The following is a 15323-nucleotide window of genomic DNA, read 5'->3' as shown; positions in this document are numbered from 1 at the left end:
GAGCAATTTAGCAATGGCCAGTTGTATTGAATGCATTTTGGAGAAAAAACATACTCTTGATTAATTTCTTTGTTTGATTGATAGAGATGAAGAGAGTCAGAGGGATCCTATCTCCTCAGAAGTCTTCTGCTTATCCAAAGAAAGCCTGCTGCAGGGCTTAATGGATGAAAATCAGCCCCTACAGTAAGTTTCCTGAGTGTGATCCATAAAAGACATATTTTTTGCAAAGAGTCGCCCTGTGTTGCAGGGCTGTCATTAGCCAAAAAATAAAGCTGCAATTTGAACTTGGGTTAATGATTTGTGGGTGTTACCCTGACAAGGATCAAGAGGAATGAATACATGTTAGTTGTTTTGTAGTGTGAAAGTGTCTGGGAAAGTTACCTCAAGTCTGCAGTGCTCTTTGGCTGAAACTGGAGTTACGGTGCATGGGTCTTCAATTTCAAGATCTCTCCATAAAACAGGCCTCTAGGGCAGGTTAGCAAGAAAGAAGCCATTCCTTATGAAGGTCCACATAAAAGCACGTATGACATTTGGTACAAAACATGAGAAAGACCCGGTTAAGATGTGGGAGAAGGTTTATGGTCCTGTGAGACCAAAATAGAACTTTTTGGCTGGACTTCAAAGAGAAATATGTGGCGTAAAACTTACATTGCCCATACCTCAAGAAATACCATAACTATGGTGAAATATTTTGGTAGGAGCATTATGCTATGGGGATGATCTTCATTTGCTGGGACTGGAAATCTTGTCAGAGCTGAGTAGACAATGGATGAATACAAATACCACACGAGAAGTTGTTCCAGTCAGCTATGAACCTTAGGCTTGGGAGAAGATTAATCTTTCAACAGGACAGTGACCCTAAGCATAACTCTAAAGTGACACTGGAATTGCTCAAAAACAGAAAGGTGAATGTTTTGGAATGGCCAAGTTAAAGCCCTCATCTTATCTCTATTGAGAATCCGTGGCACTATTTCAAAACTAAGCTCCAAAGGCTCCATTCCACCAGCCTAGATGACCTCTGTATAGTCTGCCAAGAAAAAAGGTGGGAGAATCACTTTTGAACAATGTACAAAATTAGTACATACCTACCCAAAAGTATCAGCCTTAATGTGTTCTCAACAAAGTATTAATGCGTAGGGCTTCAATATAACTACTAACTTTGGAGTTTTTCTTCTTTCATTAAATATCTACAGAAAATAGTTCATTTTGTCTTTGGAATTGTACTGTTGCAGCATAAGAGTTCACATTAAAATACTGAATGAATGGATATGTGTAGAAGTCTTTTGTCATGCAGAAAATTATAATTTTCAAAGAGATTGAATACTTTTGCATGTCACTGTAGTTATAGTCTCGGTCACATAGATTAAGAGCCATACCATATCTAAATAATTATAAAATAAAACGCACAAATTAAATATTGAGAGTTATATTTGGCATACTGTAAAAGCAAAATTTTCCAACAGAATTACATTAGTAAGACTGTGACAGGGTGAGAATGGTGAGAGAGGAGAAGGACCAGGCAAAAGGCTGGCAGGTTGAGGGCGGAGTTGTTATTGTTTTGGTGGTGTCCAGTAAGCAGCAGCATGGTCCTGTATACATCATGATATTAAGAATAGAAAGACAGTCTGTACCTGTATAGACTCACCCGGAAAAGCTCAGTGTCAAGTCATGGACTGCTTTAATCAGTCTACTTTTTTTTTTTTTTTTCTCCTTTGCAGATGCAGCAATATTTTAATAAAGGTGGAAGTTATTCAGTGGCAAAATTAGTGGGGATAAAACAAACAACTGTTCTTTTGCAATCAAATGTCAGCTTTTGCAAGACATTTCATTAGATAAATTTAATTATATTCGAATAGCAGTGTTTGATATGACAGCCTGATATGTGACTGTTTTTTTTTACATTGTAAACTGGAATTAACATCATTCTAGTTTTGTAAAATTAAAGACGCAGTGGCTTATTGCTGATGAAGGGAACAATCTAGATTACTGGATCTGCTCTCTGGTGTATGCACAGTGCATTTTGTTAGCATATGTTTGAGCACGCTCACCATGGAAATTTATAACTATCTACAGATAAAAGTTGCCCAGTTGTTGGTCTGTCCTAGTCTATGGTTAATCTGTTTTCGGTCTTTTCCACTAATGTTGATATTTCAGTAATTATCTAATTGCTTGAAGAATAAATCAAAGTTGGTGTTTTCCAGATTGTATGTTAGAAATTTCTGGAGTCATGAAACTCGACTGCCTATAAACACACTGGAGAGAATGCTAATTATATTCCGGTCCATGTACTCAAGCAAAATTGAGAGTGAGTATCTTAGTTTGGCTACCAATCTTCTCTTGGAGATGACCAGCAGGAGCCCTGACTACACAAGAGACATTTTTGAGTATCCTCTTTCTGAATGCAAGTTCCAGGTGAGTTTTTTGTTTTCTTTTTCCAGTAACAATCCTGGGTTTTGTTGCACCTGGGCTATACAGATTACTTCCAGTTTAAACTTTTTTGATAGCAAGTCTTGGAGCATTTGTTTGACACATTTTTATTGTTAACTTTAGATCACTGATTCTTAAGCACTGGGTCATGCTTGGCCTAATTATGCTTGCTTTACCAAGGGACCACACCCTCTGCTGTCTTCGATTGCTTTCTGTAGGTCCACAGTAATATTGAAAAGTTAGACCTGGGTTGTAAGACAATAAAGTTTGAGAAACACTGTTTTAGATTATTTATTCAGCCCTGGAATGCAATAGCAATGAATCAGTAAAGAAGCAATTCTGGGTTACTATGGAGTACTGTTAATGTGAGTGACCCAATTGTAATGCCATTTATACTTAATTATAGTAATTTGCTTGGTGAGACCATGATCCTTCTCTTTCTGAGGGCTTTGTATCAGAATATTAATTACTGAATAGTTAAAGTGTATGTTGATGTCATAGCAGAAATCGATATTGGTTTGACCATTTAACATTTTTCAGTCTTAATTTGTTCAGTTTTGCAGAGTTAATGCTTACTTCTGCCTCATCTTCATGTTCTTGGCTGACAGGATTGGGACCCAGTGTTGACATAAGCTTAGTTGTATTTTGTTTCTTTTTTGAAACAATCCTTCCTTGGTCTTTAAAAATAACCAGCATTTGTTTTGGAGGTTTGGCAGACCAAAAAATACAATACATGTATTTTTTGTTTAGGCACATTCTTATGTTAAAAAAAAAATAAAAAATTTTGCTGTACTGCCATTTTATCTGTGAAAGGGGCACCGATATTTTGTGCATTGTTTTCATCTGATTGCCAAGAAATTGCTTGGAAAAGTCAATAGGAAATGTGCACTGCATGTCCTCTCCAGTTTCAAGATATAAAGGTCAATGTTGTACACTTCCTGGCTGTGCACGTTTATGGATACTTAGTATAATTTAATTTTAACAAAAATTAATTTTCTTGCTTTATAGTTATACTGGTGTGTGTTCAGGCCAAAGTGTGTGCGCGCGCATGTATGTGTGTATGTGTTTGATTATTTATTTACCTACCTGTTATGTATCTATGTATGTATTTATTTATTTATTTAAAGATACTTAGCACTAGTTTGTTACAGTCCTTCTTGATTTTCTGGATAGGATCGTTTTTGTTTTGGAGTACAGCTTGGGTCTTAAGCTTTGGCTTTTTTGTGTAAATGCTTCTGGCCTCTTACAATCTAACTCTGTTATCCTCTGTGTTCTGTTACAAGTTTTTTTTCACTCACAGAACTGCTGTTCATGGGATTTTTTTTTATCATCACACAGTTTCTTTTAAACTCTGGAGACAGTAACGTGTAAACATTCCAGAGCCATAGCTGTTTCTGACTTGCGACAACTTCCATCAACAATCATACTTTGGACAGTCAATTTCATTACTCATACTCTCTTGTATTACTGAACATAAGTGGAAAGCTAAACCTCTATAATGTATCTGCTGCTGTAGTATATTCTGGATGTGTCAAGTTTGGTTATATAAAATTTCTTTGAACTAGAAGAGTGGTGAAGAGTGGATATAACTGTTCCAGATCTAATTACTGTATTTCATTCTTTGCCAACCATCCATCCATTCATTATTTTTATTCCCTTTCAATGCAAATTTGGGGTCTTGGACAGCTGGACCCTTTCCCAAAGACACTTGGCACAAATTAGAAATCACCTTTAGATGGAACACCAGCTGTAGCCAATCGTAGATTTATAATAGCTTCAATTTTGTAATACTTTAAGCATTTGTAATTGTGCATTTGTAAGATCTGTAATTAGAAGGACATTGGGTTTTTCACCATGTTTATGCTCCAGAAAGCAAGACAGCTGACATATTGAGCAGTTTACAAATATAGTTTGTTATCAAGCTGTATAGTTGAACTGTTTATGTTAATATCAGTGGCTTTGATTTATACCTTTGCTTTTTTAGTATAATTTACTGCTGCCTGTTTTGTAGTCTTGTCAGTCTGTATTTAGTTTTTGTCAAGGACTGTCAGTCTGCTGTGAATGTCATCCAAAATGCATGTGAGGAAATATCACATTTTCTTACTGCAATGTCTTTTTTATTTGTAGGACTACACCATTCATTCCAACTGGAGAAACAGAAGCACGATTCTCACTCCAATGTTTGTTGAGACACAAGCAACGCAGGGTGGAATTCGAGACAGGTCACAGGATGGGTCAATGTCTAGTGAAGGAACAATTGGTGGCCAAGTTAGGGCAACTCAGGCACAACTTGAGTTTACTCCAACACAAACTGCAGGTACCGAGCTCATGGAATTTCTTAGATTTTTTTTTTTCCTTCTACTGTTAATAAGGCACCCTAGACCTTTGAAGGATAACACTTCTCACTGCCCCCCAGCCCAGTAGCATAACCCTGGCTGGCCTAGCTCCTCTGTATATAGACACTAAATCTAAAAACATTCTACGTTTATTCCAAGTAATAATAACAATGGCATCCATATATTGAAGCAAGCACTTGAGGCATCTTATACAGACTGTAAAGGCTTTCGAAACAGATGACAATTTCATGCTTTCTCCTGGTGAAATGGTGAGAATGCAGCAGGCAGCCTTGCAATGTGACTACTGTGAAGTAACACATTTACATACTTGATAAATATTACTATGCACCAGCTTAAGGAGTTAATCACAACTTATATGTACAGTAGCTATTGTTGTTTCTAAACATTTTCTTTGTTGGTAGAGTTTGGGAGGCAATCCTTAAGCATAGGAAATGTTCAATTTTACAGATCAGTTTTTCTGTGTAAACAGACAAAAATGGAGATCCTGCACCATTGCAAAAGGGGTGCATTAGTAAAAAGAACAGAAATTTCGCTGGTTATCTCAGAAAATTGAGAGGTGCAGTAGACTTAAAAATTAACCACAAAATATTGGTGTACCAAAATGAGCTGTGTGTTTCATGTAGTATTGAAGAATGTGGTACATTTTTTTTTTTGACCTGTTTATCCAGGAATGTGTTGTGGGGCAGCTGGAGCCTGTCCCGCCAATCATTGAGCAAAAGGCAGGAACAACACCTGGACAGGGATCCAGTCCATCGCAGGATGAACACACACACACAAACACAAATGCCTAATCTTGCAGTTAATATCTTTATTTATATTAGATTGGCCCAAGTGCTGCCTGCCTTTACCTCATGTCGCTTAAGCCTTAGCCTGTTGGAAATAAATGCAAAGATGCTTTTCGAGAATATCGAAAACTAGAAAATTGAGACCATACCAGAGTTGCCATACAGGAATTCATCACCAGTAAATATCAAATGTGCCTCAAGCAGTCTTAATCTCCTTTATTATATAAAAAAATCTTGGGATAAGATGAGACTATTTCAGAGAGATAATTTTAAGTTCTGCAAGATGAGACTTTGTGCAAAAAGATTTAACCACGCCCATGGTCAGCTCACCTCTCATTTGTGTAAATGCTATTGTCAGACACAGTTCCTGTGCTCCCAGCTGTTACAAATTTTTATGTTTTCCTCATTTTAATACATGACATTGCAATCTATTTTTTCCTTCGATGTAGTCCTTTTCTGGACAATAATTTTATACGTTCAAGTCAACATCAACGACTAAGCAAAGAAGAAAGGGCAGCGCGTCAAAAGAGGCTCAAAAGTGTTGGAGAGGAAAGAATTTTAAAAAGAACAATAACGAAAACTTAAGTGCAAATTTCTCTCAAAAACGTCAAATGTTACTCCTTAATAATCTGTAGATGGTAATGTCTGTTGAACATATAGGTAGCGTTAGCTAAGCGGAGGCAAGGTGCACTGCAACACATGGTGAGACGTAGACTAACTTAAACAGAGGTTAGTGAGGGAATGAGAAAGGCCCTGCCCCCCTGCTCTCAGCCCACAGCCACTCTGTTGGATTTGCATAAATACATCGGTACCGCAAGTGAACTATGGTACTTAGCACGATGAGAGAAGTGACAAAATCAACTGAAAAGTTCAAGCAAATTATAGAAAAAAAACAGATCTAAATCCTTGAAGTAATTCTCTCATAAAAAGCGGACAGACATATAGACAGAATGCGCTTGGACCACGGAATTTTTAAAACCGTTTCTTAGCAAGCCTCCTATGGGTCAAGGGTAGCCTACATTCCAAATTTCAAGTCCCAGGTCCTCATGGTTTGGGAGATTTTGTGATGAGTGAGTCAGTGGTATTTGGCTTTTATACAGGTATATACACTCACCTAAAGGATTATTAGGAACACCTGTTCAATTTCTCATTAATGCAATTATCTAATCAACCAATCATATGGCAGTTGCTTCAATGCATTTAGGGGTGTGGTCCTGGTCAAGACAATCTCCTGAACTCCAAACTGAATGTCAGAATGGGAAAGAAAGGTGATTTAAGCAATTTTGAGCGTGGCATGGTTGTTGGTGCCAGACGGGCCGGTCTGAGTATTTCACAATCTGTTCAGTTACTGGGATTTTCACGCACAACCATTTCTAGGGTTTACAAAGAATGGTGTGAAAAGGGAAAAACATCCAGTATACGCCAGTCCTGTGGGCGAAAATGCCTTGTTGATGCTAGAGGTCAGAGGAGAATGGTCCGACTGATTCAAGCTGATAGAAGAGCAACTTTGACTGAAATAACCACTCATTACAACCGAGGTATGCAGCAAAGCATTTGTGAAGCCACAACACGCACAACCTTGAGGCGGATGGGCTACAACAGCAGAAGACCCCACCGGGTACCACTTATCTCCACTACAAATAGGAAAAAGAGGCTACAATTTGCACAAGCTCACCAAAATTGGACAGTTGAAGACTGGAAAAATGTCGCCTAGTCTGATGAGTCTCGATTTCTGTTGAGACATTCAAATGGTAGAGTCAGAATTTGGCGTAAACAGAATGAGAACATGGATCCATCATGCCTTGTTACCACTGTGCAGGCTGGTGGTGTAATGGTGTGGGGGATGTTTTCTTGGCACACTTTAGGCCCCTTCGTGCCAATTGGGCATCGTTTAAATGCCATGGGCTACCTGAGCATTGTTTCTGACCATGTCCATCCCTTCATGACCACCATGTACCCATCATCTGATGGCTACTTCCAGCAGGATAATGCACCATGTCACAAAGCTCGAATCATTTCAAATTGGTTTCTTGAACATGACAATGAGTTCACTGTACTAAAATGGCCCCCACAGTCACCAGATCTCAACCCAATAGAGCATCTTTGGGATGTGGTGGAACGGGAGCTTCGTGCCCTGGATGTGCATCCCACAAATCTCCATCAACTGCAAGATGCTATCCTATCAATATGGGCCAACATTTCTAAAGAATGCTTTCAGCACCTTGTTGAAGCAATGCCACGTAGAATTAAGGCAGTTCTGAAGGCAAAAGGGGGTCAAACACAGCATTAGTATGGTGTTCCTAATAATCCTTTAGGTGAGTGTGCGTGTGTGTAAATATATATATATATATATATATAGATCATAGATATAGATATATATCTCAGACGCCGGGTAAAAGTCCAAAGATGACTATTTATTTTAATAATAATAATAATGTGCACCAAGCACCCTCTACTCCACAATAAACAATACAAATAAACATTAACCAATCCTCCACTCCCAGACGCTTAGCCACCCTGCCTACCACCTCAGCTCGTCCGTCTGGGATTTCCCAGAGTCCTTTATAGTCCATGACCCGGACGTGTTTGTCCCTCAGTCCATGTGACTTTCTTTCACTTCCGGGTTAGGTAAAAACTCCTTTTCTTCATCCCGGAAGCACGTAATTTCTTCTGTCCCTGTGACTGGGACGTACTTCCGGGGTGTAGGGAAAATAGTCCCTGGGCAAGGAGGGCTCCATCTGGCGGTTTGGGGGTGTTGGCCGGGATACACGGTCAGCAATCCCTCAAAATAAATAAATAAATATATATATATATATATATATATATATATATATATATATATATATATATATATATTTATACATACACACACACACTAATTGTGTAAGCAGCATGGGATCCTAGAAAGTATTGAAATCGTCAGTACTACTCTAGGCATCTCTCTCCTAGGAGGATTTGTTTTGCCGACGTGCTCGCATTGTTTGTGCATTAGCAACTAAGCGACTGTCTTTCTTCGGAGGTTTTGTTTTGCCGGTGTACTGGCCTCACTTGCGTATCCTCGGAGCTGGAGCCCTTACCCCGACTCTACCTCTCACTTCCGGGCCGGACAGGTACACACAGACTTCCACGCCTAGACATTTATATATAAGGTATATATATATATATATATATAGATATAGATATAGATATATAGATATATATGGCTGTTTGAGTCACAAAGACAGAATGAGTCCCAAAAATAGTTGGGATGTCAACCCGGCCAACTCTATTTAATTTCAAAAGCAACAGGGGCGCGGTGGTGCTCAAACATAAAGAATGCTGGCAGTCCCCTCCAGTTCACCCTCTGGTGGTCGTTCCGAGTGTCAACGGAGGATAACATGCATACAAGACTGCAAGGTCACCCCCTACCCAGAGGGGGATGAGTTAGGGCTGATTTCACCCTACAGTATTTTTAGTCGACCAATGAGGAACATGTGTACCAAGTTTCATGAAAACTGCTCCAGCTGTTTGGAAGTGATGCTGGAACATACATACATACACACATTGACTTTAGTATATATAGATTAGAACAATCTAGACAAGAACAGGCCATTCAACCCAACAAAGCTCGCCAGTCCTATCCACTTATTTCTTCCAAAAAAATATCAAGTCGAGTTTTGAAACTCCCTAAATTCTTACAGTACTTGGTAGCTTATTCCTAGTGTCTGTTGATCTTTATGTAAAGAAAAACGTATTAATGTTTGTGCAAAATTTACCCTGAAAAAGTTTCCAACTGTGTCCATGTGTTCTTGATGAACATTTTTTAAAATAACAGTCTCGATCCATTGTACCAATTTCCCTTCATAATTTTAAACATTTCAATCATGTCACTTCTTAATCTTCTTTTGCTTAAACTGTATAGGCTCAGCTCTTTTCATCTTTCTTCGTAATTCAACCCCTGTAGCCCTGGAATCAGCCTAGTCGCTCTTCTCTGGATCTTTTCTAGTGCTGCTATGTTCTTTTTGTAGCCTGGAGACCAGAACTGCACACAGTACCCCAGATGAGACCTCACCAGTGCATTATAAAGGTTGAGCAGAACCTCCTTGGACTTGTACTATATACATCATGCTATATAACCTACCATTCTGTTTGCCTTCTTAATGGCTTCTGAACACTGTCTGGAAGTCAATAGCTTAGAGTCCACTATGACTCCTAAATCCTTCTCATAAGGTGTACTCTCAATTTTCCGACCGCCCATTGTATATTCAAACCTAACATTTTTACTTCCTGTGTGTAATGCTCTACATTTACTGATAGTAAATTTCATCCGCCACAAATCTGCCCAAGCCTGTATGCTATCCAAGTCCTTCTGTAATGATATAACGGATTCCAAATTATCTGGTAATCCACCTAACTTGGTATCATCTGCAAACTTAACCTGCTTAACAACAACATTTATTTATATAGTATATAGCACATTTTCATACAAAAAATGTAGCTCAAAGTGCTTTACATAATGAAGAATATAAGAATAAAAGACACAGTTAGAAAATTAAATAAGTCAACATTAATTAACATAGAATAAGAGTAAGGTCCAATGGCCAGGGTGGACAGAAAAAACAAAAAAAAAAACTCCAGACGGCTGGAGAAAAAAAATAAAATCTGTAGGGATTCCAGACCATGAGACCGCCCAGTCCCCTCAGGGCAACAGTACTGCTTGTTACTGATATTCCTGTCTATATCATTTATATATATTAAAAATAGCAGCGGCCCTAGCACTGAGCCCTGTCGAACACCACTCTTGACATCAGCCAATTCTGATAAGGTTCCTCGCACCATCACCCTCTGCTTCTTGTGTCTGAGCCAGTTCTTCACCCATCTAAAAACATCACCCTGAACTCCCACTGCTTTTAGTGTGATGCCCAACCTCTCATGTGGCACCTTATCAAATGCTTTCTCAAAGTAAAGATAAATAATATCATAAGCTCCACTTTGATCATATCCTTTTGTTGCCTCCTCATAAAATTCCAGCATGTTAGTAAAGCACGACCTCCCTCTTCTTAACCCATGCTGACTGTTCAGAATAACTCTTGTCCTTGCCAGGTGTTGCTCAATCTTATCTATACTAATAAAAGGCAAAGCCCTCATTCACTCACTCACTCACTCACTCATCACTAATTCTCCAACTTCCCGTGTAGGTAGAAGGCTGAAATTTGGCAGGCTCATTCCTTACAGCTTACTTACAAAAGTTGGGCAGGTTTCATTTCGAAATTCGCCTAATGGTCATAACTGGAAGGTATTTTTCTCCATTAACTGTAATGGAGTTGAGCTGGCAATGACGTGGGGGGCGGAGTTTCGTGTGACATCATCACGCCTCTCACGTAATCACGTGAACTGACTGTCAACGCAGTGCGTAGAAAACCAGGAAGACCACCAAAAAAGCCCTTAAGAAAACATGCATTATATAATTGAGAAGGCAGCGAAACAATAAGAAGCGAGCGAGTGACATATACTACCATATTCATGACTGCTGCTACCTCGGAAAGAAAGCAAGGTGTAAACCTAAACTTTAAATTAAGTTCATAGACAGGCTACCGCTGGCGTTTCACATGCCCACAGGTAATGCGGGATACAAGTTTAATGAGAGGACGCAGGATATAAACGAGAGTTTTGATCACTTTGTAACTAAGTTAAAATTGTAGGTGAAGGGGTGTGCTTATGCAAATTCCGAGACTGTGTTTGTGGGGATTGACAGTTAAGGCGGGTGGGGAGTCACGTCATCATCTCCCCTCCCATTCATCTCATTTGGCTCTGAGCTGAGCTCTGCAGCTAACGCCGTCTTCCGAAGCAACTTGGTCAGACTGCCACCAAATACTCACAGAAAAATCCACAAGTTAATACACACGCTGTCTCTATAGAGTTTCTCCACACTGAATCCTCCAGGCACTACTTACAAAAGGTTACATTGACAATCGTGTTACGTTATTTTTAAAATCTTTCCTTTTCTTAGCACAAGCACAGCTGAGAAGCTTCGATGCATGTGCTCCATAACGTTAAAAATAATGCATTTAATCACACTTTGCATTACAAGCACAGGGAGCTTTTGTCAATGCATGATTTCCTGGTACACGATTACTTTGATCAGCGCATCCCGATTCATTTTACCCTCGCACCACCTTAGTTTGAGAAGAAGTATGAAAAATATGAGGTTAACACAGAAAAACATCACCAATTCAAGCTTTATGAATAATCGATTCGCCATCAATAATTGTTTTGGTAAAGCCATCCTCCTTCCATTTTATAATTTTTCCGCCACTAGCCGTGATTAAATGAGCGGTAAATAAAGTAAGAGCAAAGCGAGGGTGACTTATTTAGGCAGGCATATATATGACAGCAACACTCATGACAATGTCAATCATGTTACGTTATTATTAAAATGTTTCCTTTTCTTTTTCATTACTTCTTTAACACACTACTTCTCCGCTGCGAGGCGGGTATTTTGATATATATATATATATATATATATACATATAATATATGAATGACCTCAAAAAGCTGAGACTTTTGATATCATGAGCGTGTCTGCAAAACTGTGGTCTCCTGCCCTGCAAAAGTCGAGCAGCCAGCGCGTGCATAGCTGTGCCGGCCTTTGAGGCGCTGACTGCGCTTCTGCCTTAAGTCAAAGTGAGCACTTTTAATTTTTTCATCCTCCCCTGCGCTATAGCCCAGACAAGTGCAAACACGGGACCCCTTTTCTACACCACGGCAAAATAATATTAAGGCGATTCACACTTTCTTTTGCACGTATACGATTATGAGGTTCTCACCCGGATTATGAAGACACGCACGAGTAGAGGACTGACAGTGCCATCACAGCCGATTAATGGCGAGGGCGTCTCACCAGTCTACACAAGACCCACGCGACTGTCGTCAAAAGGCGATCATAACGTCAGCGAACACATCTCTCTATACTATATAAAAGAAAAAGGCAACTTTCCTTTCTTTACAACTTTTTCCTTTTATCCCAAACCAAAGCCTTTCTCGCTTAACACTGCAGAGGACACAAAACTAATTTTCTTTAAATGCGGTAAGGCACATTACCAGAGGCACAAATTTGAGCGTTCACATAGAAAATGTAATTTCTATACCACAGCCGTCGTGTAGCGCCTTTCAAAAGGGATCTACTACCGAGAGATGATCCATATATTTTAGCTGCTGTTAGTTACTTACCTGTTGTGTTACACAGTCTTTAAAATGTAGTTTACCTGAAACCACTCCAGTAGTGCTCAATGTACCTGTACTTCTTAAAAGCGTTAATGTTTTACTGTTTAATAACTTATAGACTATATTTTATTATTTCTCCCTTGCACTCAGTGACCAAAGATATACACACACACACATAAAAGCTATACACACAAGTATATGTGTGTGTATATATATATGTATGTGTGTGTGTGTATATATATATATATATATATATATATATATATATATATACACACACACACCTATCTACATTATATATATATATATATATATATATATATATATATATATATATATATATATATATATACACACACATACGTACGTACATACATACATACACACATATATATAATTTGTGTGTGTGTATGTATGTGTGTGTATATATGATGTAGATAGGTATGTATATATATATATGTGTGTATATGTATATAGATATGTAGATATGAAGATATGTATGTGTATATATGTGTATATATATATGTATGTATGTGTGTGTGTGTGTGTGTGTGTGTGTGTATATATATATATATATATATATATATATATGACAGCAGCAATCAAGCTGTGAGAAAACAGTAAAAGGAGGCGTGTCAGGCGTCGTGGTACATTTTCTGATGCAGCTAGACGAAAAAACTTTGTGACGCTGCCGCCAAATACACAAAACAATTACTTTGACAATCATGTTATATTATTTTTAAAATGTTTCCTTTTCTTTTCATAACTTCTTTAACACACTACTTCTCGCTGCCAAGCGGTGTATATATATATATATATATATATATATATATATATATATATATATATATATATATAGAGAGAGATGAGAACAACACTCATATCAATGACAAAACAATTACATTAACAATCATGTTACGTTATTTTTAAAATTTTTCCTTTTCTTTTTCGTACCTTCTTTAACACACTACTTCTCCGCTGCGAAGCGCGGGTATTCTGCTAGTCCTTAATAATTCCTTTCATTAATTTTCCTGTGATGCACGTTAAGCTTACTGGCCTATAGTTGCTTGGATCTGCCCTGTCACCCTTTTTATATAATTGGATGATATTTGCCATTTTCCAGTCCTTTGGAATCTCCCCTGTGTGCAGTGACTTCCTAAAAATATGTGTCAAGGGTTTATATCTGTACTCGCTAGCCTCCTTAAGAACTCAAGGATAAATATTATCTGGTCCTGGTGATTTGTTTCATTTCAGCCTGATCTTGTGATCATGAACTTGTTTTTGTTTCTTTAACGTCTTTCTTTAAGTGAGACTATTGTTGAAAAAATTAATTTGGCTAAATAAGTCTTCAGTCATGAGTGATAGCACTCTTAAAATGTTTTTTTTGTGTCTCGTTTTTTGTAGTAAAGAAACACAACATGTAACCTTTTTCATCATTTAGTACTTTTAACTTGTAGTGTTAGCATTATTTATTGATATGTTTATTTTAGGTCGACGCAGTTCCTATAACTGGATGACAGGAGCTAGTATTGACACTTTTATGGACTACTCTCTCCCCACGTCATCTGAGTCTCTCTCTTCCTCTTTACTGGTTTTTGGTAAGAGAGGTGAAAAGATTCAGAAGGCAGAAAGGAAGCCAGTTGGTGTGGATTTTGGGTCCAAGAGACTTGGTCTTCCAGGAGATGAAGTGGACAGTGGCACCAAAGGTATGTTAAACAGAACTATTTTCTTAATAAGATGGTTGAAAGGGTGGCGTTTATTGTGTCTCAGGTAAGTAACTCGATGCAAGAGAGCACTCTCAAAAATTAACGCAAGTCCAGAGAGAAGTCCACTTGACAGCTGCTTTATTTCAAACATGATCTTCTCTATATACTGCTCAAAAATGAAAGGAACACTTTTTAATCAGAGTATAACATCAAGTCAATGAAACGTCTGGGATATCGATCTGGTCAGTTAAGTAGCAGAGCGGGGTGTTAATCAGTTTCAGCTGCTTTGAGGAAGAGGAGGAGGAGGAGGAGGTTAAGAGCATGTGCTGATACAGCGCATTGCCAGACCCACCACATGACAAGCCAACTCCGGACCCCAGGTTAGGACCCGAGTGCAGCCATGCAACAGGTGACACCTCAGCACCACACTAGTTCAGATGGAATGGAACTATTGTGAGTTTTTTTATTTATTTTTTTTTTTTATGGTGGCTAGAGTGTCAATTCTGCCACCAACCCTAGCTGCTTTGGTATTAATGAAATTAACAACAGGTGCTCTAGAGGGGCGACAATGAGACGACCCCCAAAACAGGAATGGTTTAACAGGTGGAAGCCACTAACATTTTTCCATCCTCATCTTTTCTTACTGTTTTCTCACTAGTTTTGCATTTGGCTACGGTCAGTGTCACTACTGGTAGCATGAGGTGATACCTGGACCCTACAGAGGTTGCACAGGTAGTCCGACTTCTCCAGGATGGCACATCAATACGTGTTATTGCCAGAAGGTTTGCTATGTCTCCCAGCACAGCGTCAAGGGTATGGAGGAGATTCCAGGAGAACTGGACAGG

General features: G+C 38.7%; 1 protein-coding gene and 1 long non-coding RNA gene across 3 annotated transcripts in view; one reads left to right on the top strand and one right to left on the bottom strand.

Annotated features, from left to right (window-relative positions):
• Positions 1-15323, top strand: part of prkdc (protein kinase, DNA-activated, catalytic subunit) — a 263584-nt gene that overhangs the window by 144578 nt on the left and 103683 nt on the right. Inside the window, exons 56-59 of the mRNA XM_039754497.1 lie at positions 85-183; positions 2202-2412; positions 4555-4744; positions 14263-14478. Of these exons, the coding sequence (XP_039610431.1) occupies positions 85-183; positions 2202-2412; positions 4555-4744; positions 14263-14478 (716 nt within the window). The remainder of the gene's footprint in view (positions 1-84; positions 184-2201; positions 2413-4554; positions 4745-14262; positions 14479-15323) is intronic.
• The window catches only part of LOC120530211, a 64020-nt gene that overhangs the window by 29062 nt on the left and 19635 nt on the right, over positions 1-15323 (bottom strand). The window lies entirely within an intron of this gene.

Source organism: Polypterus senegalus, chromosome 5, assembly GCF_016835505.1.
Source record: "Polypterus senegalus isolate Bchr_013 chromosome 5, ASM1683550v1, whole genome shotgun sequence".
Classification (NCBI taxonomy): Eukaryota; Metazoa; Chordata; class Cladistia; order Polypteriformes; family Polypteridae; genus Polypterus; species Polypterus senegalus.
Note: the sequence above shows the minus strand (reverse complement) of the source record. Positions and strands in the feature narration are given on the sequence as shown.